At 39.3% G+C, this 27,720-nt stretch overlaps 1 protein-coding gene across 1 annotated transcript in view; it reads left to right on the top strand.

Moving 5' to 3' along the window:
- SAK (Sak kinase) overlaps positions 1-27,720 on the top strand; it is a 319,404-nt gene that overhangs the window by 182,788 nt on the left and 108,896 nt on the right. The window contains exon 8 of the mRNA XM_067139778.2: positions 17,089-17,321. Within this exon, the coding sequence (XP_066995879.2) occupies positions 17,089-17,321 (233 nt within the window). The remainder of the gene's footprint in view (positions 1-17,088; positions 17,322-27,720) is intronic.

The raw sequence follows: 27,720 nt of genomic DNA, 5'->3' as shown, positions 1-27,720 counted from the left end.
TGTGGTCAGTCCTGCCGATATAATTATTTTCCAACTGAAGCCTCTCACGGATATCTCCCCATGCTTCTTCTCTTGTATAGGCTCTATATCATCCTATAAGTCTAGTTTTCTCCCTTCTCTTACTTAAAGTTTCCCACCCAAGTTCCTTTAATATTTCTGATACACTACTCTTTCTCCTGAAATCCCCTGTTGCAAATCTTGCTGCTTTCCTCTGTACACTATCTATTTCTTTTATGAGGTATTCTTGGTGAGGATCCCAAACACTGTTTGCATATTCCAATAATGGACGAACCATACTCAAGTAACTTTTTTCTTTTAATTCTTTGTTGCATCCTTTAAGTAGCCTCATTATGACATGTAACGATCTGTATGCTTTCCCAACAATGTCATCAATATGACCCTTCCAGTGCAAATTACTTTCAAATCTCACACCTAAGTATTTGCACTTGCCATCTTTTGGGATAACTACCTCATCCAAAGTATATTCAAATTCAGTTTTAAAGCTCCTGTTTGTAAAAGTTGTAACAGTTGATTTGCCTCCATTAACCTTCATATTATTTTCTTCAACCCATTGTTGGATACTTTCAAGGTCCCTTTGTAATTCTGAACAATCCTCAATGTTATTTATTTCCCTATAACAATTATGTCATCTGCATACAATCTTATTTTTGATGTTATATTGTTCCCTAAATCATTTGCGTATATTAAGAAAAGTAACGGACCGATTATACTACCCTGTGCAATTCCCTTCCAAACTTTCTCTTCCTGAGATACATTATTCCCTACTTTGACTTTCTGAACCCTTGAATTTAGAAATGTTTTTATCCAACGTGTAACCCTTACGTCCAATCCTATTCCCTCCAATTTCTTTAATAATATTCCATGTTCCACTCTATCAAAGGCTTTGGAAAGATCTATGGCTATGCAATCTAACTGACCTCCTGAATCCAACTGATCTGATAAGTCCTGCTGAAATCCCACCAGTTGTGCCTCACAAGAAAATTTCTTTCTAAATCCATACTGGCTCCTCATGAACCAATTTTTATCATCACATATCCCTCTGATATACTTCGATATTAAACTCTCCAGTATTTTACAAACTATACTGGTCAGGCTGATTGGTCTGTAGTTCTCTGGTTTTCTTTTATCACCCTTTCCTTTATAAATTGGTATTATTATAGATTCCTTCCATTCCTTTGGTATTACACTATTATTTATGACATAGTCAAAGAGAAATTTTAAATAAGGCACTATGTACCACCCCATTGTCTTTAATACCTCCCCAGTAATTTGATCACTTCCTGCTGCTTTTCCTTGCTGAAGCAGTTGGATTTCTCTGAAAATATCTTAATTTGTGAATGAGAAGCTTCTTGTTTCCCCTCTGTGTCTCTCCATCTCTGTCTTCTGTTTCGGTTTCCAACTCTTGACAATCATCTACTGAATCTCTAAATTCCCTACTAGATAGGTTTGCTTTTTCAGTATCTGTTAAATAATGTTCACCCCCTTCTCCCACCATTGTAGGAATTTGGATTCCTTTTCCTTTTTGATTCCTGATATATGAATACAGCTTTTTCCATTTCCCTTTGTGGTCATTACCCTCTTGAAATATGCCATTCATGTAATTCTCTTTTGCTTCCTTTTTCACTCTATTCAGTTCTCTCATTAGCTGTTTTCTAGTTTCTCTACTCTCCCTACCCTCTTTGTTTTTCCTGTTTACTATTCTACATTTTCTTTTTAATTTTCTTATTTCCCTTGTATAATAAACAGGGTCTGAGGTCATTTTACCCTTCTTAACAGGTACAAATCTCTTCTCTCCTTCCCAAATGATTCCTTTGAATTTAGCCCAAAGTGTATCCACGTTACTCCCTTCACTTATCCAACAATTGAACTGTGATTTAAGGTAAGTCCCAAATTCATCAACTTTAGTTTTTGTGTACAATTTCTTGTCTTGTGTAACCATCTTATTAAGCCTTTTTGGTCGGAGTCCTACATCCATTATTACAGCCTTATGGTCTCCTATTCCTTCAATTACCTCAGTTTTATCAACAATTTCCCATGGTTTAACCAAGAATACATCTAGTAAGTTATTGAGACGAGTCGGTTCTTGTACTACTTGTGTAAATCCTCCCTCCCAAATTAACTTATTTGCCAGTTCCTGTTCATGGGCTTCACTTGTAGCTCCATTCCATTCAACTTCAGGCAAATTTAGATCTCCCCCAATTATTACCATATCATTATTATTGTTTTTACGAGTATAATCTATTATTTTCTCAAAGATTTCCATGTCTCTTTCCTCTCTTCCAGGCCTGTATGTTCCTATAATTCCCACTTCCTTCATATTATCACAAACTAATTTTATCCCTAATATTTCATCCCTTTCATCGGTAAACCATTCATGTGAACAGTAAGTTTCCTTCACCAGAATAAACACCCCCCCCCCCCCCCCTCCCTTTTTATCTCCTTGGTCTCTACGATAGACTGTGTACCCTTCTGGAAATACTTCTCTATTACCCACCCCTTCTTTCAACCACAATTCCACTCCTATCACCACATCAGTCTCATAAGATTCCATCAATTATAATAAACTAGTATTGATCAGGTGGATCTTTTCTTTTCTTTTCTAAGATATAGAGTTTGTGGAAGACACGAAGAACCGTGGTGAGACACACGTCCGACGGATTACGCATAAAGTCAGCGGTGAAGACGTTGCCACTGGTGCCCTCATTATCTCTTTCAAGTTGTCAATTTTACCAGAAAAAGTCAAGGTAACAATTTTTGTTGCGATGTGAGACCGTCTTCCCACCTCGTATGCGATGCTATTAATGCCAGACATTCGGACATACGGTATCTCATTGTTCGAATCAGTCTGTGTGTGGCACATGTGGAAGAGCAGCTCATAGCACGGAAGAGTGCACAACTCCGTACAGGTGCACTAACTGCTCTGGTACCAAGCTCGAAAGCTGCAGTCGCTTAAGTGCGGCCAGTATCCAGTAATCGGGAGATCGTGGGTTCGAGCCCCACTGTCGGCAGCCCTGAAGATGGTTTTCCATGGTTTCCCATTTTCACACCAGGCAAATGCCGGGGCTGTGCCATAATTTTTTTTTTTTTTTTTTGCTAGGGGCTTTACGTCGCACCGACACAGATAGGTCTTATGGCGACGATGGGATAGGAAAGGCCTAGGAGTTGGAAGGAAGCGGCCGTGGCCTTAATTAAGGTACAGCCCCAGCATTTGCCTGGTGTGAAAATGGGAAACCACGGAAAACCATCTTCAGGGCTGCCGATAGTGGGATTCGAACCTACTATCTCCCGGATGCAAGCTCACAGCCGCGCGCCTCTACGCGCACGGCCAACTCGCCCGGTGTGCCATAATTAAGGCCACGGCCGCTTCCTTCCACTTCCTAGGCCTTTCCTATCCCATCGTCGCCATAAGACGTATCTGTGTTGGCACGACGTAAAACAAATAGCAAAAAAAAAAAAAAACTGCTCTGGTCTTCATTCTCCACAAGACCGGAACTGTCCAACATATCTGAGTGAGAAGAAGATCTAGGAGATCAAGACCCTGGATGGTCTTTCCTACCAGGAAGTGCGCCGTAAGTTTAATTCCACGAATATACCTTCCAATACACTAAACTACATCATGATAGCTCAGAGTCTCCCAAATTCATCATTCACGACATCTACTGTATACCCGTGAATGTAAAAGCTCAGAGGGGGTGATCACCCAACTTTCAACCATCAAGAAGTCTGTGCCGGCTGGTAGTCCTAAGCCGGCAGAGCAGTGGGGGAGGCCAAGTCTTCCCAGCCCGTCATAAGAAGAAAAGAAGGTGGAAAAGAGGACCACCCTTACCCTGGCTGAAGTTAGAGTGCAGAAGTCAGTTGCTAGGTGGCATTTCCTCTCTGTCTGTAATTGTCGATAAATATTGCTGCTGGGGTGGATGAGTTGCGTTTAACCTGGCTGCCTGGCGTGCGTTCTAAAGCACTGCATTCAACATTGTTATAACAACCTCAGCTGCACATACTCTTTAACACACACGTATTTATTATTGACAATTGAAAATTGTAATTACACAAGTGGATGAGCCTTGTATACAATAGAATAATATGGGAACACTCCATACAACACAAGCATGAACATTTCCTCTTATGCTGGATGATAAAGTAAACAAACAGACGCAAGATGTCAAATCACTTCAAGAACATACCTCCATTTACCACATTGGACTTTAGCATGAAATGTGTATTTTAATATGCAATTTTACTATGTTAGTGTGTAATTTTACTATGTTTGTGAATATTTTAATATGTTTATATATCTATATCATTTGAAATAAGTTGATCAACACAATTTTAGACTCATAGACACACTCGACACTGGATGTAGTATATATAGCCGGCCTTTGTATTTTAAAATATGCCTAATATTACTGTTTGTTGCAACCGTTCTACTCAGCAAGGCAGAATCTTAACTGTAATATAGTAGCTTATAATAAATTTGTATTGATTAGGTGGACATTTTCTTTTCTCTTCTGTGATACAGGAGAGGTACCGTCATCTCAAGTGTGGACTAAACTTCTATGTATTTTGGGTATACAAGGATCAGCTTTAGTACCGGGAATTTCCATTGCAGGCAGTATCGTCACTTAACTACTCTCGATTGCTAATCATCTAGCTAGTCATTTCGCAGGTGTGTCTGGCTCCAGGAATTACCATCATGATTTCCTCACTCTGAAGCGGGAGGTAGAACGTTATCACCTCAGTTTTGCCACTCATGTTTCAGAGGACTATAACGTGCCCTTTACGGAGTGGGAACTTCACAACTCCTTGGCGCTTTACAAGGACACGGCTCCTGGACCAGGTAATGTCCATGCCGAGATGTTGAAACACCTTAGTGAGGATAGTCTTTTATATCTCCTTCGTGTGTTCAACCGAATCTGGGTAGAGGGTGAGTTTCCATCACAGTGGCGAGAGGGTATAATAATTCCTGTTCTCAAACCTGACAAAAATCCTAAGTATGCAGGAATCTACAGACCTATTCTTCTTATAAACTGCTTTTGTAAGCTTTTTGAGAGGATGGTGAATCGCCAACTTGTGTGGTTCCTGGAGAAAAGAGGACTTTTGTCCGAATACCACGTGGTTACATGTAACTATTCTCGTCTTCAGACCCGTATTGAAATTTGCTATAATTTGCATACAAATTTTTATTTTTTATTTTTCTATTCCACATATTCAATACAATTGAAGGGCTTAGTGGAAAAAGGGGGTATCCCTCCAAAGTGTACTTTTGAGATATTTAGCATTTTATTAGATTCCCTGTAACTTTATCAAAACAATAAGAATCAGAAGATGTTTTAAGGATTGAGTGATGTAGGTACTGTATTAACTTCCTGCAGATGTGGGCCAGAATACATTGATTTTTATTGTAAAAAAAGGTTTACTTGACTACTGACATGTAGATGATACTGTAAATAAAACACAGATTTTCAAATACAACAGAGAAAAAATAACTCTAATTAACCTCATGAACATTAAACACCCTAAATAACATCAAGCTCATTGGTTTCTTCTATTTCATTTCCATTGTCTGATTTCAAATTCTGATAATAGCCATGGTATATGGGAGGCACAAACTTCAACATGGACATTATATCACGCAGTTTAGCCGCATTGATTGAGGATACTTAACTTTTCAATGATGCCAAAATCTGCATCTCAAGGCAAATATGTATGGCCAGGCACCAAAAATCTATGTTCTATGCTCTCAAACCAGCCCATTTCAATCGTGTAGATCCACACACACATAATGGGAAAGTTTTTATTTTGTCCCACACAAGAATCACTATAAACAATAAGGTGTTTCATGTTTCCTCTAATTTTGGGGATAATTTGAACCAAAACTAACTATTTCATCCGCTCCACGTCCTGCCATGCACTCTGGCCAAACACCCAAAAAGATAAGCATTTTGGATATTTCGATCTCCTAATTTATACAAAGCATTAAAAAGTTCTCTCCTGTCTTCTGCAATACCCTTGTAGCCACACCATTCTGTTTTACAGCACTGGATACTGGTACACACTTTAGCAGGTATAGTATCTTCCCTCCGCGTGCAATATATTCTTCTCCACTGTTACGTGCCTTCTTCCTGCTATTATCTTCCCAATTTTCTGGATTTCTCTTCCTCTTTTTTGCTTTTAATTTATATATTTTCTTCATTTATAAACAAACCATTACTTTCTGCATCAGCCATGTTGATTATAAGCTCAGGTTTGCAACCTGCTCTCCCATTGGTTGGTTAGGTAGTCATTTAGCCAGTCGGAACAAAGGCATCAGAGAGATTTGGGATACCTCCTTATTCCACTCAGAAGTGTGAGACTGCTCTGTAAGGCCTGTTATATTATCCTCTTTAGTACTGACATGGAGCAATTGTGCACTCTGATAGTTCAATAAACAGATGCCAGATGGACCGAGCTCACATAATATGCACTTAGCTCAATTTTAACCAAAAGGAGGGATACCCCCTTTTTCCACTAAGCCCTTCAATTGATTTTGTGTTGTTAGAAATTCATATTACTACAACACTACATTAAGTAGTAGAAGTAGAAACTCGTCGCCGTAAGACCTATCTGTGTCGGTGCGACGTAAAGCCCCTAGCAAAAAAAAAAAAAAAAAAAAAGAAGTAGAAACACGAAAGCAAGCAGTCACCGTAATGTAACAAGCACCGCGAGGCATTGTAGTAGCAGTCAAAGGAACGCACCATCATTTAAATATTGTGAAAAAAGGAAAACATATCAACATCTCAAGATTCTCAGATTAACGTCCCTTTTGACCAAGCTCTCATAAAAACGAACTGCTTCCAATGTAAAATCTGCTCGTCAAATCAAGACCAGTTCAAGGAAACTACCAATAAGTTGCATTTTACCATTTAACAACTAATAAATTACAGAAGCATACCTCAAACCAATAGGCCTACATGATGCAGAATATTTCCAACCTCTTTGGCACGCATTTAAGACTTTAAGCTTTGGACACAATTGAGTTTTAACAGAATTTATGACTCAAATTTCAAGTCAAATAACAGTTGTTTTTAAAAAACAAAGAACTTGAGAATTTTAGCCAAATCTCATTATTGTGAAGATATTACTGTGTTTTGGACATCACTGTTATTAGAATCAATGTATATCCCAATTTTAGCACTGTCATTTTAAATTGTTAAACTGTCCATTGTGTTTACAAATGCCTATGTTCACATATTTTAACCACTTAGTTTTTAGAATCATAATTCAGTACAACGGAAATTAGTTATAAGCAAATTAACAGTGACAGGTCTTAACCTTGAGATAAGTTACAAAGGCTGAGGATGCTTGAAACCAAGCGAAAAATGTCCCTTTTAATGTAGTGTTGTAGTAATATGAATTTCTAACAACACAAAATCAATTGTATTGAATAGGTGGAATAGACAAATAAAAATTTGTATGCAAATTATACCATGTGGTTTTCGAGCCGCTTGCTTGACCTCTGACCACTTGGTACGCCTGGAGAGTTCTATCCAGGACGCTTTTCTACGAAAACAGCATTTAGTGGTTGTTTTCTTTGACTTAGAAAAGGCCTATGATACCACATGGCGGTACGGCATCCTTTCAGTCCTGCATCAGTGGAATTTCCAAGGTAACTTGCTGGTCTTAATTGCGAATTTTTTGTCCCTCCATCTATTCCGTGTCTGAGTAGGAAGGGCATATTCACAATACCACGTTCTGGAAAATGGAGTCCCACAGGAATCAGTTCTTAGTGTCACTCTGTTCGCGATAGCCATAAACAGTATTGTCGCTGCTGCTGGTTCAGTAGTAATACCATCGCTATATGTTGATGATTTTGCTCTGTATTATAGCTCACAAAATATGGCCGTCGCTGAGTGACAGTTACAGCAAGCAATTAGGAGAGTGGAACAGTGGACCTTAGAACATGGCTTTCAGTTTTCAACCGCAGAGACCTCTGTTGTGCGCTTTTGCCGGAAGAGCACTCTTCACTCTCATCCTGAGCTTTATTTAGAGAATGTCACTCTTCCCATAGTTGACACTTACCGATTTCTTGGGCTCCTTTTTGATATCAAATTATCGTAGAAGCCTCACGTACGGTATTTAAAAGTGAAATGCGCTAAGAAGCTTAATATCTTGAAGTTTCTTAGTGGCACTGCTTGGGGGGGGGGGGGTCAGACCGTACGGTGCTCCTACGATTTTATAGGGCACGTATTTTATCCAGATTAGACTACGGCAGTGCAGCACATGGATCAGCAAGGCAAAGCGTACTACCCAACTGAATAGCATTGACCACAGAGGAGTTAGGTTGGCAACGGGAGCTTTTCGTACAAGCCCCATTGCTAGCCTGCTCGCTGAATCTGGTGTGCCGCCTTTACACCTGCGGCGCCAGCAAATGCTTCTGTCCTATGTTGCAAATTTGTGACAGATGCCACCTCACCCAGGCTTTCCTTGCGTATTCCACAATAGAAACCGTTGGCTGTACGCTGCTTACCCTCGAGCAACGTGGCCAGTTGGAATACGCTTGGATAGCAGTCACAGATTATTTGATGTACCTTCAGTTCCTTGCCTTGTCAGATGACCAAGTAGGGTACCACCTTGGATAATACAACGACCTGAAATCATTGTAGATTTGCACACCGGCCCGAAGGAAAACATGGACCCCTCCATTTATCGGAGACTCTTCCTGTTCGTTGTTGATTCGGTCGTTGTTTTCACGGATGGTTGGAGGGGAAAAGTGGGAGTAGGCTGTGCGTTCATTGTTGACAACAACAGGTTTCTTTGTCCTCTACCGAAAATCTGTAGTTTGTACACAGCAGAGCTCTATGCCATCTGTGAAGCTCTGCAGTACACGCTATCCAATGATTGCTGGCACTTTCTGCTGTGTACCGACTCCTTGAGCGCGCTACAATGTATAGATACATGTTTCTCTCAACACTGTCTGGTGCAGCGGATCCAGGACCTGCTGGCCGGGTGTTCGGATGTCAGTACCGGAATTATGTTTATGTGTCTCCCAAGCCATGTGTGTAGGGGGAAAAGAGTTAGCTGATAAGGCTGCCAAGGTGGCTGTTCCCTTGTCCTTGTTGCCTTACAGGGTTCCAGCCAGTGACATTCGCTCTCAGCAGAGACATCTGGTTATGTCCTATTGGGAGATGGAATGGCAGGCCACCCCTCTCCCAAATCATCTGAGAGCGATAAAAGGAACTGTGAAGGTATGGAAGACTTCGCTTCGGGCTTCTTGCTGAGAAGCAGTGGTATTATGTCGTCTTCGGATTGGCCATGGCATAGTAACGCACTCCTACCTATTGAAGAGTGAACGACCCCCGGTGTGTACTTGCAGCAGTCATCTAACCGTGGTACACGTCCTTACGGAGTGCATGGACCTGGCCGATCTACGCCATAGTCTACAACTCCTGAGCTGTCAGCAGACCTCGTCATCCATTTTATGAGTAATAGTGGACTTTTTTATCATGTGTAATAATGTCCTTTGTATTAGTGACTTTCTGTTCACTGTGCTTTTATCCCATTGACTATTTTAGTTCGTGTTTGCACATTTTAATGTGTTATTTTAACTTCTAACTTGTACTGGCCTTCGGTTCAGAGGGTCCCGGGTTCGATTCCCGGCCGGGTCGGGGATTTTAATCGCTTCTGATTAATTCTTCTGACTCGGGGACTGGGTGTTTGTGTCCGTCCCAACACTCTCCTCTTCAAATTCAGACAACATACCACACTACAAACCATCACAGAAACACGCAATAGTGATTACATCCCTCCATATAGGGTTGGCGTCAGGAAGTGCATCCGGCCGTAAAACAGGGCCAAATCCACATGTGCGACCCAGTTCGCACCCGCGACCCCACAGGTGTGGGAAAAAGCGGTAGGAAAAGAAGAAGAAGATTTTAACTTCTAACTTGAATTATATATATATCTGTACTTCCAGGCAATGCCTTATTCCATTGTCACCTATATTTTCTATAATTTTATTAGAAAATAAGGCATTGCAAATTAGATCCACTGATTGTTTTAATCACATAATTAGTTTTCATCACCGTTTTTATTTATTGTAGTCAGTAGATACCTTTTATTTTAATTATGTCATTTTGTTCCATCTCGTACCATTAGGGGCCGATGTCATAGCTGTTAGGCTCCTTTAAGCAACAAACATCATCATCATCATCAGTATGTGCAAGGGGCCTGTCTTTTCCCCTGGCCTTCCGTAGGCTCTGTAAAGGTTTTATGCTAAATAAATAATGAATGAATGAATAAATATTGAAAGAACAAAAAAAATAGAACAGTTTCACAAAGAAAGTTGGCCTTTAGCCCTTAAAAGTTCTGGCATTCCCAAAAAAATGGTAAGGAAATTATTTTTATATCTTCATTAGATCTACAAAGAAGTAACTGGATGTCTGCAGTGGGTAACTCACAATAAACACACTCACAAGAAGCACTTATGGTTTCCATCTTTACCGTTTACATGAAAATAAAATGTTTACTGAGCGACTTGGTTGTGTGGTTAGGGTCGCATTGAGCTTGCATTCAGGAGATGGTTGGTTCGAATCTCACCATTGGCAGAGCAGCTGGTCATGTTCGAAAGCAAGGCATGTAGCTCCTGCTCTAGAAGAGGTAGATAATGGGTTTGATTCCCACCGTCAGCAGCCCTGAAGATGGTTTCTCATTTTTACAATAGGCAGATAATGGGAATGTACCTTTATTAACCCTGGATTACCGAGCTTTCATCTTCCATACGATGCACGTGGATATTAGTAGCTCCCCCTTCCCCCTCCCGCAAAGATATTTGCTTCACTTTCTCTCTAGCTTCCTTTGTGTGAGTCCTGACCTTGTAGAGAACAGTTGTGTCACCGTACGTTGCTTCATTCTGTCTCTACGGGGACCCCGTCGTCTGAGGTACGAATGCTTAGTGACAACATTACTTTTATATTTTATACATAGTTGAGCAGTTATTTATTTATTTATTTATTTACATTGGAATATATAATTTCATTGTTACGTTCTCATTCACTGTAATTGTGTGTTGAAATTGGGAATCCACTCCAGAAAACTGAAATATATTTTAGATGGCAGAGAATATCAGAGATGACCCACACACAATACTACAACTTTTGACAGAAATAGATGACACTGGCGACAACACAGCAGTAACTGGAGAGAGGTGCAGTGAATCGGAGGATGGCTTTGAAAGAGGACGACATCAAATTAACTGACAGAGATTCTGATCCAGATTATAACCCACAGTTAGATGATTCCTATGATTCCGACAAGCCGGGAAGAAAGAGAAGACATGATCCTGAACCAACATACTCTGATGAGGACCCTGATTTGACTAATAGCAATTCAAACCTGATTGTTTCCAGTGCTAGGCATCCGAATGTTGTAGTCCCTAATAAGACCAATCTACAAGGGAGAAATAAACACAAATGGTCAGCACTTCCATCGAGAAACCGTAATACCGAGACACCCACCAGGAACATAATTCATATAAAGCAAACCCCTCTAGGAAAAGCCAGAAATGTTTCAACACCCATGGAATCGTTTCCTTTATTTTTTAACGATTTCATTCTAGATAAACTGGTACAACACATGAATGAAGAAATACTGTACAAGTTCAGAGTTGTAACTACACTACAGCTAGTGCAACAAGTTCTCAAACAAGCGGGGAAGAAATCAATGCTCTTTGTGGTATACTTGTGTTACCAGCAGCCATGAAAACCAATCATCTTTCTACAAGAGAGCTGTTTGATCCAACTTTCTGTGGTTACAAAAATAAGGCAACAATGTCAAGTGAGCGTTTTGACTTTCTGTTGAAGTGTCTTAGATTCGATGATAAATCTACTAGGGTAGAGAGATGAGCGAGTGACAAGTTTGCAGCCATTCGAGAAGTGTGGGATGAGTTTATCAAGAACTGTTGAGACTCATACAAGCCAGGAAATTACACAACCATTGAGGAACAACTCGTTGGATTTCGTGGACGTTTTCCTTTCAGGATGTACATCCCCAACAAACCCACAAAATATGGAATTAAGATTGTTATGTTGAACAACGCTGGGACCAAATATATGATTGACGCTAAGCCATATTTGGGGAAATATACAAATATGTCTGGTCAACCTTTTGTTCATTATTTTGTAAGAGAACTGACTGTGACCCTCCATGATTCTAATAGAAATGTAACCATGGATAATTGGTTTACCTCCGTTCTACTGGCTGAAGATCTTTTGAAACCACCTTACTCTCAGACAATTGTAGGAACAATAAGAAAGAATAAACACTAGATACCAAAGCAGGGGAAAGTCGTTCTGCTATCCAGTACTCATGAGGACATAGAAATAAGGGATAACAGCGGCAAACCTGCAGTAATTGAATTTTATAATGAAACAAAAGGTGCAACAGACTCTTTGATACAAATGTGTTGCAGCATGAACTGCAATAGAAAGACCCAGCACTGGCCTCTGTGTGTATTCTTCACTATGATCAATATGTTCTTAGTGAATGGATGAGTATTTTGTTCTGCCACAACATCCTCCAAAAGGGAGAAAAATCTATCTTGAGAAGGGCATTCACGCAACAGTTAAGTGGTGACCTTATTAGACCTCACCTCCAGCTCTGCCTTACACAACCAACTTTGCCGCGGTCATTACGTGGTATTATCTGCAAGATTCTCAATGAAAACCATATAATACACACGCCAGACCAAGCACAACTTGGCAAAAAGAAAATATGTGCATTTTGTCCCTCAGAGCTATGAAGAATGACACGGTTTTATTGTACTGTTTGCTATCGAGCCATGTGCAGTGACCACCGATCAATAACATGTGCTGAGTGTTGAAATGACATGAGTTTGTGAAAAATGGAAAAATCTGTCTGTACAAAGAATGTATTACGTGCTGGGTTAGTTATTAAGTTTTAAATAAAGTGATTGTAAGAGTTATGGAAGGATTTTTTTTTTTCGTAGTCTCTTAGACGAATGCTTAGTGATAACGTACTTCATATAAGAGCTTAGTAATCTAGGGTTAAGGCCGCAGCTGCTTCCTTTCCAATCATTTTGCGAGCACACTTGCTGTTTGGTAAGCAGTAGCAAGAATCTCTTTATTTATATGCCTGGGAATAAGACGCACAATGGGTGGTATGAATAAAAGTGAGATCAATCTCGTCAGATGGAAGTCATTTGTGCGGTTGATCTCACCGTGTAGATAAATAAAGTTTGTTTCCCACTAAAGAGATGGATCTCATACGCTAGCCCTTGTATCTGTCAGTTGATAGCACAGTTGTTTAAACAAGTTTTCAAGTATCTCATGATGTGGCTCCATTTACATTTCTTCCGACTTAGTTTACTTGAGTACAAAGTGGCAATGGAGGGGAAAATAGCAGAAATTCAGGCACGCTTGATCAAGATCATACAAAAGTGTGGTGAAATGACCCTTATAAAGTCTCATCTTCCTGATATGTGCTGCAGGAAAACCACCACAATCGCACATGTGACAATTGCTGAGGTCTTTGGATTACTGAGTTAATGGTGGCATACATCTAAAAGTATATATATATATATATATATATATATATATATATATATATACACTGGCAGAAAAAAGTTTCCAAACACCATGAAATAAGGAATGTAGAATATGGAAATTTTGGCAATATATTTGTCGAGGTAACATATTTAATTGATTAAAGGTACAAGACTACAGGTTAATATCCGCGTGAGAAGAGCTATCTCAAATGTGCCATGCTTGTCAATAACTGGTGTAATCGCCTGGCTGTTGAATGCAAGCATGCAAACGTGCATGCATTGTGTCTTACAGGTGCTGGATGCCAGCTTGTGGGATGGAGTTCCATGCCTGTTGCACTTGGTTGGTCAATGCAGGGACGGTTAATGCCGGTTGTGGATGACGCTGGAGTTGTCATCCAATGATGTCCCATACGTGCTCTATTGGGGACAGATAGGGGGATTGAGCAGGCCAATGTAACATGATGATACACTGTAGAGCATGCTGGGTTACAACAGCGGCATGGGGGCGTGCATTATCCTGTTGGAAAACACCCCCAGGAATGCTGTACATGAATGGCAGCATAGCAGGTCGAATCACCAGATTGACGTACACATCTGCAGTCAGAGTGCATGGGATAACTATGAGAATGCTCCTGGTGTCATAGGAAAGTGCTCCCCAGTCCAGAACTCCCGGTGTAGGTCCAGTGTGTCATCGCCGCAGACTGGTGGAATGCAGGCACTCACCTTGTCTCCCTCTAACCAACACACGGTCGTCACCGTCACCAAGGCAGAAGCGACTTTCATTGAAAAACACAATGGACCTACACTCCATCCTCCATTGAGCTCTCGCGGTGGTTTTGGGTAAGTGGAATGTACGCCGCAGGGTGTCCGGCTCGGAGCTGTCCTTCAAGTAACCAATTTTGAACAGTCTCTTGCATCACTTTGGTGCCAACTGCCGCTCAAATTGCCGCTGCAGACACAGTCCACTGCACCACAGCCGTACGCAGAATACGGCGTTCTCCCTCTCGGTGGTACCACGGTGACATCCGGAGCCCGTTCTTCTTGCGAGCGTACCTTCTCGTTACCACTACTGCCAGCATGCATGAACAGTGGAGACATTCCTGCCAAGTCGTTCTGCAATAGTGCGGAAGGATAATCCACCTACGGCCTCATTCAACCACAGTGAGCTGTTGATACTGGCGTCTTCGTCATCGTAAAGGCATTGTTGACCCACTCACAGTCACTCTGCCCAATCTCACAGGTAACTAACGCTCTCACACAGTACAGCCCCTATTGGAAGCAAACCTGATGTGTAACATCATGGCGCTGCTACTAATGCCACGCTAATGCAATTTTCGGGAAATTTGAATCATTGTCATCTTTGAGATGTGTAAACACACTTACCTACATTCGTTAATCTAGCACATTCCCTTCTTGGTGTTTGGATATTTCTTTTTGCCAATTTAGATCATGTGAATATACTGGTAATTTTCAGTCTTGAAAATTATATCCTTGCAGATAACATGGTATAACTGTTGAAAAATAAAAACGAAACAAACTCTATGGTGTCTCGGTTATTACCTTGGCTTTCTAGACTGGGGGTCCCGATCTCTGTGTCAGATAGCTTCTCAGTTGTTCTCATGTAGTCCGAATGGACCTGGAACCAGCCTTCAAATTGAGGTAAAAATCCCTTACCTGACTCTTAATCAAACTCAGGCCTCCAGGTAAGAGGTAGACTTGCTACTGTTGGACCGCAGGGCTGGTGTAGCTATTGAAAACCATGAAGAATTGTTGTTTGTATTTTACTAATGGGAAAAATATGTTAACTTATAAGTTACATTTGTTTCTGTTTTATATGAACATTATAGCAAGTACAGAATAAATTAAGAACAAATTCTCTCAAGGTTTTTAAATTTGGATATTTTTGCATATTGCTGTGTTCTGTTGCGCATTTTGAATTAGCTGTACGTTGCACCGACACAAGTAGCCTAGGAGTGGGGAGGTAGCAGCCATGGCCTTAGCATTTGCCTGGTGTGAAAATGGGAAACCACAGAAAATCATCTTCGGATGCAAGCTCACAGCTGTGTGCCCCTAACCGCACAGCCAACTCACCTGGTGTTATGTATTTTAGACTTCTATGGTACGTGTAGATCCTAACACTAATCATCATCATCTCACCTTCCATATCATTATTCTGATATTAATAAAATGAATATATGCACTCATACTTCCCCTCTTTTGCAACCCTCTGGGGGAGGTAGAATACAACCATGGTATCCCTTGCTTAGCTTCCTGTGTGGGTCCATCCCCTGCTTGGTCAGCAGTTATGTGTTGGCCTTCAGATCTTAATATCTTGGATTCAAACCTCGCAGAGGTAGCCAGGATTTTTGAAGGCTGGAAAAAAAATTCCATTCAACACCCCACGTCATATGATGTCGTGTAAAATATATTTAGTGACACAACTAGTGTATACACGATATCATTAATTAAATCCTCAGCCATATTGCCCAGTAGAGATTTGGTTTACTGTGCAAACTGGTAGAATGAAACAGAACTTTGAAATTGATGCATAGCCAGTATACATGATGTCAAATTGTAGCTGAAGCCCTGTTATTATGATGATGATGATGATGATTATTATTATTATCATCATCTTCATACATTACAGTATATAAATTCTATTATACGTAAACATTGAACTGATTTAGATTTTTACAATTTGTCGAACGTACTTGTTACAGTATTTTCCTTAATATTTATAAGCATTCATATTACCTGTAAATAAAACAACTAAATATTTATGAAAATTATTTTAATACTTTATACTGGTATTCCTCTACCCATTGGAACAGTCAAATATTAACTGTCTTGTTGCATCAGAATATCAACGTTTGAAATTGATTTTCTCAAAATTCAGTGAATTATGTATAACAACTTTGGTTTTCAAGAAAAGATCATTATATTGTGCACTAACAAATTATTAATTCCATTTATGTTTAATCCTGTTAATTAAATATATTTTTCAGGTATAATCTGTTTATGAAATGTTTTCTTTTTAAAGTATTTTTTCTAATTTTATTTATCCTACATCAGTTTTTTCAGACTGAAAATCCTTACAGTTATAGATTTTAATGATAAGTCAATGAGTGATCACCGTTAAATGATACTGAAAATGTTGTTATTCATTTTTTGGGTTCATGTACAGTACAGATTGCGATTAATTAGTTCTTCCCCCATAAGTATTAACGTAGCAGATCTATGTCATTAAGATGTGTTTTAAAACATAAACACTGTATGATATCTTGGCATACAGTGCATGTAGCATTTACAATATCGTGTATGCAATATTTCAATAAAAATGTTGAAACTTTGAACCTGTTTTATATCTGTTATACTGCATATATTTGGTAGAATGCTTAATGTGCGATTAACAGATGATCCCTCGAAGAGCATTTTACCATGGTTCTACTGTATCTTTCTTTGTTCTTTTGCAATGGCTTTTGATAATATTGTCGTAATTCATGGTATGTCATGTTATCTCTTCCTGACAGAAAAGCTTAGGTGAAGACAGTGGTATGGGAACAATTTCTACCAACACCCATTCTCAGCGTGCCAGTTTCCAAACAGTCAGTGAGGGTGAAAGAAAGAGCCCTCATCCTGGATTCTTTGAACCACTAATTGAAGAACGCCTGGGTCCTGATGGGCTTGACCATGACATGCATTTTTCACATTACTCTACCAGTTCTCCTCACCATCAGAGGAATCCTATTAGAGTCAGATCTAGGTATGTTCAACAACCATTTTATATTTTTAGGCTGTGTGCAGTGAATAATTTTTAGCAGTATAAATCATATATTTGACTGCAGATTACTAACATGAACATCATCTACTTGTCAAAATATAATTTATTGAAAATACCGGGAATTTCTTTTAGTTAGTTTAGAGTGAGTTCATTGATCGGAAGGCATTTCCTTATCTGTCTTTCTCTTGCCAGTGGATTAACTGCTTCTGATTGGAAGCTTCATGCATAATTTATTGGGTGTTATAATTAAGTGAGCAAGATGTGCATTGTTGTATTGCCAAGCAAACTCTCAGCATATTTTTTTTTTTTTTTTTTTTTTTGGCTTTTTTTTTTTTTTTTTGCTTTACGTTGCACCGAGACAGATAGATCTTATGGCAACGATGGGACAGGATAGGCCTAGGAATGGGAAGGAAGCAGCCATGGCCTTAATTAAGGTACAGAATTTGCTTGGTGTTAAAATGGGAAACCACGGAAAACCATCTTTAGAGCTGCCGACAGTGGGGTTGAACCCACTATCTCCTGGATGTGAGCTCACAGCTGCGCGCTCCTAACCACACGGCCAACTCACCCGGTTCTCAGCATTTTAAGCACTGTTCAGCAGAGCTCTCTCCAAACAGCTATTCATCATCTTTGATACCTTCTGTGAATCATCCTTTAATGTGGTGTGTAAAATTCAGTAACAAGCTTATAAACTTTGTTAAATTTATTAGTCTTTAATTCTCTGAATGCTATTCTTGATGTGCCTAGCATTCTTAAACTTTTCTTCATCTTTTACCATTATCGTACGTTGCACTGGGAAACACCAATCTTTTTCAAACCTTGTACATCATCAGTACATTTTGCCTCTTAGGACCTGGTTGGACAAGCTTAGCTTGGAATCATTGTGAAATTTTATTTATACTTGTTGAACAGTGATGAAATGATCATTAAAACGAAATACAGTACAGTAAAAGTAAGGGTGTATTCTACCCGAAGGCAGGTCCGAACCTCTGCAGAGGTGTGCCTGAGCCGGAGTTTACGTACGGTAGGGTGGCCAGTTACTTTCTGCTCCTCCATTCCCTTACCCCCCACCAACAGCGCGTGGCAACACATCCATATTTTGACCACACCCAGTGTTGTTTAACTTCCGGGATCCGGTGTTTCAACTCGGCTACGGCCATTGGCACAGTACAGTAATTCACATAAAATCTTTTTATTTTGCTTCCATTAGAATACAATGAAACAGTGAAACAAGGTGGACAGTGAAACGCTACTGTCTAGCATTGACTTCCAATTAATTGTTTATGTTAGAAAACCGCCATCTGTTGCTCAGTACTTAAATTTCTTCAAATCATATAAATCGTTACAGCCATTTTCAAGAAAGCTAGTACATATATATAAGATAGAAATTGCTAAAATTTGGTACAAAATTGCTTGGTTATTAAACTTCTTGAAATGCTACTGTCTTCCCAATAAAAAGATAGATGTCATTGTCACGCTGTAAAAACCGCACATAAAGGCCTGAAAATTAACTCTCCCAAAAATGAGACTCTGACAGAGTCGATTTCTAGTCTGCGATTTTCTTTTTTTTTTTTTTTTTTTTTTTTTTTTCTATTTGCTTTACGTCGCAGCGACACAGATAGGTCTTATGGCGACGATGGGATAGGAAAGGCCTAGGAGTTGGAAGGAATCGGCCGTGGCCTTAATTAAGGTACAGCCCCAGCATTTGCCTGGCGTGAAAATGGGAAACCACGGAAAACCATCTTCAGGGCTGCCGATAGTGGGATTCGAACCTACTATCTCCCGGATACAAGCTCACAGCCGCACGCCTCTACGCGCACGGCCAACTCGCCCGGTCCGCGATTTTCTTTGAGATCATAGAGTCGTTTACAAGAAAGCTAGTACATATATTCAAGAATTGCTTATTTAATAGTATAGGATAAACAGTTCCTTTCCGCTCCTCCATTCCCTTACCCCCCCACCAACAGCACGTGGCAACACATCCATATCTTGACCACGCCCAGTGTTCATATCATAACTTCTCATCTCTCCTTTCTTTAACTGTAGTTATGAAGACACTGTCTTTTCCAAATGATCTACCATGGCCAGAATAGTGATCAAAAGTGAATGCATTAACGCAATTACCCCAAGCAAAGCAGCAATAGATGACAAGCCACAAATTAGAAAAATGATCAAATCTCGAGAAATTTGAATTTACTGGTGAACTTCACTGCAATGTGCATGCTGACTCCTACTTCGTGAGCCTGTATGGTTGGAGAATAATACAAATAGACCTTCATGAAAATGAGTTTTGTAAATGTTAGGCTGTACGCATAAGATGACTGGGTATTTTTCATAAGTACATTTTTACATGAAAAGGCTTAGCCTTATATTCAAGGCAATAGAGTAAATATTCTACCAAGAAGTGCATCTTCACTAGTGTTACCAGTGTACATATATATGTACAATGTACCAGTATTAATATTTTTGTATGGAAATTCTGTAATTTTGCTAGTTGTAAGGGCTTGGAGTTAGCTTCCTGTCTGGTTGGCTCAGTATTTATTCCTGGTCCTGTCATGGAGGATTTAAATCCAGCTGTGAATATTAGAACAATATGTGTTCCAACTTGTGAGGTTAACTGACAAGGGAAGTTGAATTTAAGTCCCTCTTGCAGCCATCCTTGAAGTATTTTTCTTGGTTTCCCACTTATACTCCAGGTATGTACTGGAACAGTATATATATAGGCCTTAGCCACATTTATCCCAATCCACACTCACCAGTAGTGACTTACCCAGTAGGGTAGAGTGGAGACTCTGTAAACAAACCAAACCTACTTAAATGCTTGAAGAGGCAACAATATGCAACAGAAGGTTGGCTAAGGAAAAATATTATTGACTCCATAGTAAATTTTGGCATAGGGAATTTTCTTGGAAACAAAGGTAAATTTTCTTACTTTATTTGGAAAAAATGCCATCGACCATCTGACAACACCACTATTACATTTCATCTCTCCCCTCAGTCCTGTATCAATTGGCGTATCTAAGGCCGAAGCCAGGGGACTTCATTTTTTTTTCTTTCTAGAATCTGTACTTGTAACATACTAGGCAGTAAGGGTCTCAGACGTACGTTTCCTTTGGCTTGGTCCACATTTCCTTCCATTCACTCCTCTGCCTTCTGCTTCAATCTTTCTCTCACAGAGTGGTAAAGTATAATGATTGTTGGACTTTAACCACAATTTTCAAAGTAAACCACCCAGCTGTACTGCACTGACATGCAAGCATTCTGATCCGCATGCTGGAAATGCTTCTATAGCATGTAAAAGTGTGATTTCCTGGCAAACTGTTAGAGTAACGAAGAAAATGTTTACAAATATTTCAGTAGAAAATTTATTTCTTAACCCTACATGCATGCTCCTTTTTTTTTTTTTTTCTGATAAAGCATGCACCAAAACACTGAAAAGCATTTTCTTAGTGGAAAATTATTTGTTAGGACCAAAATACATATGATTAATTTTTTAGAAAATTGAATTCTGACTGCAATTAGTGACCTCAATTTTGTAATAGGACCAACAGTTCAGGCAATGTATTTACTTTTAAGGGTCCTGGATGCAAAATTCTTCTGACTTGCATACTATTTTAAGAACTTTTTTTTTTTGCTATTGGCTTTACGTCGCACCGACACAGATAGGTCTTATGGCGACGATGGGGTAGGAAAGGCCTAGGAGTTGGAAGGAATTAGCCGTGGCCTTAATGAAGGTACACTCCCAGCAGTTGCCTGGTGTGAAAATGGGAAACCACGGAAAACCATCTTCAGGGCTGCCGACAGTGGGATTCGAACCCACTGTCTCCCGGATGTAAGCTCAGAGCCACTTGCCTCTAACCGCACAGCCAACTCGCCCCGTATTTTAAGAACTAACTGCTTGCCTGATAAGCTAGCATTTTATATATACCGTATAATAATCTTGAAGAAATGAGCTTTCTAATTGTGAACGAATTGCTGAAATCGGTTGAAGGTTTCTGAGATCACCCTCCATACACAAACAAACCCACTAACTTCCTCTCTTTGTAATATTAATATATATTTGAATCACTACAGATCTACACAATTAACCATTGTTTCATCATGACAAATTACTACTATTCATTAACTTATTGTAATTGTAATTCTCTCTTCCATTGCTCTTTTCGTCCACTCAGGTGCTATTTATAGAATACTTTTTGGTAATTTTAATGTACGATTATGGTGTGTGTATAATGTGTAAGCCGAGTACAGTTATGGCATGCCCTTTATAGCTGAAATGATACAGTGTTGCTACTGCCATCACTCTGGCATATAGCAAAAGTGGTTGAGATTCAGCATTAAAAGTTGCCCTAAGAACTGAAATATGAAGTAAAGAATCAAAACTAAATAAACAGAAACCTCCATGAAGAAAGACAATGTATTGACACAAATTGTTAGACGACAGCTAAAGGTCCTTTTGGGGCTTCCGGGGCTGTGCCCCGAAACAAAAACAGAGCTGTCATTCAATAGCATTTTGTTATATTGCATTTTATTTATTTCTCTTCTATTTCAATAGAAGTCAAACCACCTTACTGTTGTGGCTATTGTAATTGCTGCACTCTGGTGCTGGAAAATGGAAGTGATACACAGCCTTTGGGGTGATGCACGAAGTAAGTGCAGTTGCTTGCATTTGTTTCCTCTAGAAGTGTACTATACGAGTTTTACTTTGACATTGGGCTGTCACAAAGAGAAATACATTATTTATTCAGCTTGTAATGTGTTGTATGAAACTAGTGTCTTTAGTATACAATCGTTTATGTTGCTGGCATTAGAACATACAGATTTCAGTTTGGTGAATTAACAAATTTATTATTTACCTTATTGGCTACTACATGATCCTCCAATGTATGAGTTTCATTTTGAACCACTGTAGGTGAATTGGAAACAAAATATACATAATACTGCTGAATTTAAAGAAGAGCACAAGATGATATAATCTGTACATACATAGTCTTGTCAAAAATACTGCTGCAAAGTTTTGAGCTGTACTGTAGAAGCAGTTTTTATTGGGATCATTTCCTTTCCCTGTCAAGAGTCACCTTTGGCATTGAGAGTCCAGGCATAGAAGCGGGAGGTTGTTTTCCTAAAGTGTTTATAATGGAGCAAGGAGAGTATGAGAAACCGTGTGACTGTCATAGCCCTTTACAAGGTAGGGAAATCTGCATCTGATATTTTCAAGACATTAAAAACACTGAAAATTAGTAGAATATTCATGTACCGCACTATCAAGTGATTCCTCGGGACCAGAACTCTTGATGACTGGGCTAGACCAGGAAGACAATTCTTCGTCAGGATTCCAGCACTTGTGGAAGCAGTGGCGGATCATATTAGCAGAAATGCATTGCGGAGACAATCAGTCATGGCTCATGAGCTAAATGTCTCAAAAAATAATAACCCTGTCCCATGTGTTATGTAGTAACCTTGGATTGAAAGCATACCAACTAAGCAGAGGACACTTGTTCACATGAAGATGCAGAGGAAGCTAAAATCAAAACTCCTCCTATAGAGGTACGCTGGAGATGGGCACAGGGAAATTCTTCTTTACAGATGAAAACGTTTTCACTCTTGAAGATCTTAATGTCTTTAATATACAGTCCTTTATATTGCTGGCATTAGAACATACAGATTTCAGCTTGGTGAATTAACAAATTTATTATTTACCTTATTGGCTATACATGACCCTTCAGTGAATGAGTTTCATTTTGAGGCACTATAGGTGAATTAGAAACAAAATATACATAATACTGCTGAATTTAAAGAAGAGCATCAGGTGATATAATCTGTATATGCATACTCATGTCAAAAATACTGTTACAGTAGAAGTCCAATAGTCCAGCACGATCGGGACTGGCTCGGTGCCGGATTACCGAAAATGCCGGACTATCGGGCGGTACCTCTTACTACGATGTAGTTTAAGGCGTACAGCGAAAACAGCTGTAACACGGCGTTTTGCAGTAAAATGTTGATCAGCAGAATCATTAGTTTAATAACACACTCCCCTTTTCAATCATGGTTTTTCTTATTGCCATTCCATAATAATACCGAAGTTCATCGATGTTTTTATCTGTAAGTCTTCCTTTACCATTTAGAGTCTTTCCATCTACAACTTCTCTTTTCCTTCTGTCCGCTTCAATTTTTGAAGGCATGTTCCCATCCGTTTTTGAACGTGGCCCATACATTCAATTTTTGAAATCTGTTTTTTATCATATGGTTGGCTTTCCAGTACTCAGTGTAGCACACAGGCTTCCAGACTGAATATTTCCAGAGATGGAGATATTTATGTAAGTCAATGCATAACAACTGGATTGTATCAAATACATTTGCACTATTAACTTCGAAATAATAAAAAATACACTTCCAATGGTTTCGACAAATAATGCATCAAATTGTTCAGGAGAGATCATTATTAAGAAATATTAACATTAAAAAATCCTGGAATGGTGCCGGACCATCGGGTGTTCCGGACTGTTGGATGCCGGACTAATGGAATTCTACTGTATAAAGTTTTGATCTGTACTGTACAACCGGTTTTTATTGGGATCATTTCCTTTCCCTGTCAAGAGTCACCCTTCAGCAAAGGTCTACAATGAGACAGTGTTAGAGTAATAAAGCCCTTAAGCAACACACTGTTTAAAAATCAAGAATGGAGTTTCCAGCAAGATTCAGCACCAGCACACAAAGCCAAGACCACCCAACTTCATATCTCCAGCTGAATGGCCTTCCTCCAGCCCCAACCTGAATCTCTTGAATTACAGACTGCAGTCTGAACTTAAGGAGATGGTCTGCAAGAAGAGACACCCTATTGACAGCCTGAAGTACTCTCTGGTGAAGGCAGTGGTGGATTTCCCTTTGGAGACCATGCGTGCTGCCATAGATGACTGGCCTAAGAAATTTTCCACCTGTGTAAAGGCAAACTGTGACCATTTTAAGAAATTATTGGTGCTCTGCATTTATAATAGGTGTAATATAAATATTGTATATTACAAGGAGAAAAAAGATCTTCAACTGTAATTATATTTTTTCTTTAAAAACCTTGTAATAGTATTTATGACAAGACTAAGTACACAGGTACAGCAGTTGGGTCAATGATAGCAATACTGTTGTTTAAAAGAAGTATTAGAAATAGAACCAAGTACAGTAAGTTTGAAGTTATTAAGATAATGCTTTTAACAAAATATGTTAAATGGACCACATGCATTGTCAGAACACGTTTCCAAAAACCATAAAAGTAGTTAGTGGGATGTAACACCAATAACATTAATTATTATTATCATCAGAACACACATGATGATGACAATATATTTGACAATATTGCTAAACAACTATAGTAAAATTGTACTGATATTTTAGATGCCAGACTCAAAATGCTCTACAAATAAATTAGCATATTATGTGTAAGATAGAAAATCCAGAGAAATAATAATGTTACAGATATAAATAGGAGGAAATTAGTTTAATGATATTGCACTAAAAATTTTTCAATGTATCCCAGGTATTTCTGAGGTCACTAGAGCTGCCATAGCCCATTCGCCAGAGATTTAAGTCTGGATTCCCTTCCCGACACTGCATGATTTTTTCAGGTGAAAATTCCAACATTTGATCCACTGAAATTTGAATCATGACCTTTTTGGGTGGTAATATCCTTATATTACAGTAATGTAAAAGTATATGAATTATTCGTAATATATTACTTCTTTATTCTCCTTCAGCGGTTGTTCATGTAAAATTTAAGAAAAGAAACAAGTATATTTTGATCGATACCCATTATTATGAGCCTTGCCCGCTCGGTGGCCACGATCGTTATGGTGTCAAGGCTCTGTGATCCTACACCCGTGTTAGCCGGTTCAAGTCCCGCAGGTGGAAAAATATTTGAACGTCGGAATGTTGGCTGGCAGGGCAGGAGAGATAGTGGTTTACAATTTCTTATCACTAGATTGCGTACCAAAAGCCTGGGTTCATTTCCAAACTTCTCCACAATGTCCTCATCAAATGAGGGCACATGACGATTTTGTCCGTCGGATGGTGACGTTAAGCCTTGAACAGACCACCCCTTGGCTATTTGCCAAAACCGTGTTTCACTCACTCTCTGCCTCGTTATCATCATCATCCCACGCCCAGACACGCTAGTCACCCTTGGACTTCAAATGGGAAGGCCTGTACCAGGTCCTTGGACACTCCTGGCACTAAAAGCCATATGCTAAATAAATAAAATTATGTCTTTTAAACTGTATCAGCATCATTACAGTCAAAAACAAATCTCAAGTACAGTGTACAGTATACTCCTGGGTTAAACTTAGCTGAGCACTTGCCCTGAATTTACTTAATAAGTGTTAAGGTTATCCACATTTTCCAGTCACTGGAGCCACCTCGTTCATTTTGGTTTTTCACCAGTGGTTTAAGTCTGGATTCCCTTTCCAGAGATTTAATACAGAATATAATTGACTAAACTGAATTTTGAGGTAAAAATTCTACCCAAGGGTCCACCAGCATTTGAACCTTGACCATCTGATTGGAAAAAGCCACTTAGTGATATTTAGGATCACCATGATTTATTTTATTCCTTATTCTCTGCAAATTTAGGACACCCAAAATGATTTAAATTTTATTCTATTTATGCTGTTCTCTAGTATGATGAAATAATGTTATTGGTTTTATGTTCCACTAAATGCTTTTAAGGTTTGTGGAAATGACTAGGGACTGGAATTGTGTCCCACAGGAGTTCTTTTACATCCCAATGAATCTACCAAAATGAAGCTGACATATTTAAGCACATTGAAATACCTCCAGACTGAGCCAAGATTGAACCCGCCAACGTGAATTCAAAAGGCCGGCGCTTTACCGTCCAAGCTGCTCTGCACAGCTTACGAGTCTTCATTGTTATAATTAGTCTTTGCTAAAATTGTAGCTTCTCAACTGCATTGTATACAGTATCATTGATGAAATAGCATCAGTTCTTTTTCATAAAGGAATACTTTTGTACTTGTCTTCATTAAAAGTCGAAAGATGGAACGGAAGCCATTTTTCTTGATATGCAGCTTGAGACAATAGAAGCATTTAATTCTCCAACTTCTTACTAGAATAAGCTTTCCATTTTTATGTAGACAATTACAATTCCATGAAAATGGCATTTCCTACGATCTAAAATAACATAGAGGGGCTGTGTGCCTGGCATCAGCACTTCTTGCGGAGGCATGTTCATACAGGTTAGTCATGTTATGAGTCGTCAAAACAAAGCGTGTCGGCATGAGAACATAATCAGGTGACAGGGTGATTGAACATCGTAAGTTTTAATAAGTGAAAAGTTAGATTATCACTTTCAAGAATGCCAGCCATATGCTCAGCGTATGGCTGCACTAATCAGAGTAAGGTGATGCATATGTATGGTGATTCATAATGTTCCCATTTTTCGACTTATGATAAGTGATGATAACTTGATACCTGTTTATCTTTTACCCTTGAGCATTTTTGTTGCCACCTGTTGTTGGTGGTGTATGATTCATTGAAGTCTGATAATCAGGTTCAGTTCTTTTTTCTTTCATAGTTGTCCTGAAGGCTATGTGTCATTCTCTGTGTCGTGTGCTTGTGCATTGGTTTGATGTAGGCCTATTTCAGTCAAACATACACCAGTCATGGTAAATACAATATTTTACTGCTGTTTGTGAAATTTATGAAGTGTTTATCGTAGATGCCAGTAGCATTAATATTCAGAATTAGGCTACACTTCATAATGGACACTTTCAAGGTTACCTTTCAGTTAGTAATCCCAGTATGGTACGGTAATGGGAAAAAGTGATATGTCCCCTACATTACAGTAAATAATTACATTTAACAATTTTAGTGTTAATCATGGGGATGCAATATGTTTAAAAGTATGTTGAGAATGTGGTAGTAACCTATCTTAGGTCCCTTTCATTTTAAAAAGATTTCTTCATAAATACTCCATGGCTAAGTGGTTTGCATGCTGGCCTGTGGTCACAGGGGCCCCGGGTTCGATTCCCTGCAGGGTCTGGAATTTGAACCATAATTGGTTAATTCTGCTGACACGGGGACTGGGTGTATGTGTCATCATCATCATTTCATCCTCATTATGATGCGCAGGTCGCCCTTGGGAATCCTCTCAACTTGTCTTCAGACACTCCTGGCATAAATACTCGATTATGTGCCCAATTTTTGTTGTAATTTACGCTCAACGGCCAAGCAGGGTAACGCTCTCGTTCCGATTTCACGGCCTATTCATACGTCACTGCATGACGATTCTCCTGATATCCTTTTCGAACTACCCTACAATCAACTGATCATGATGTTGGTCTCTTGCCACAACATGGGTGAAGTGGTGCTATTC

The sequence above is a fragment of the Anabrus simplex genome, chromosome 2 (assembly GCF_040414725.1).
Source record: "Anabrus simplex isolate iqAnaSimp1 chromosome 2, ASM4041472v1, whole genome shotgun sequence".
Taxonomy (NCBI): domain Eukaryota; kingdom Metazoa; phylum Arthropoda; class Insecta; order Orthoptera; family Tettigoniidae; genus Anabrus; species Anabrus simplex.
This window is presented reverse-complemented; position numbering and strand designations above follow the sequence as displayed.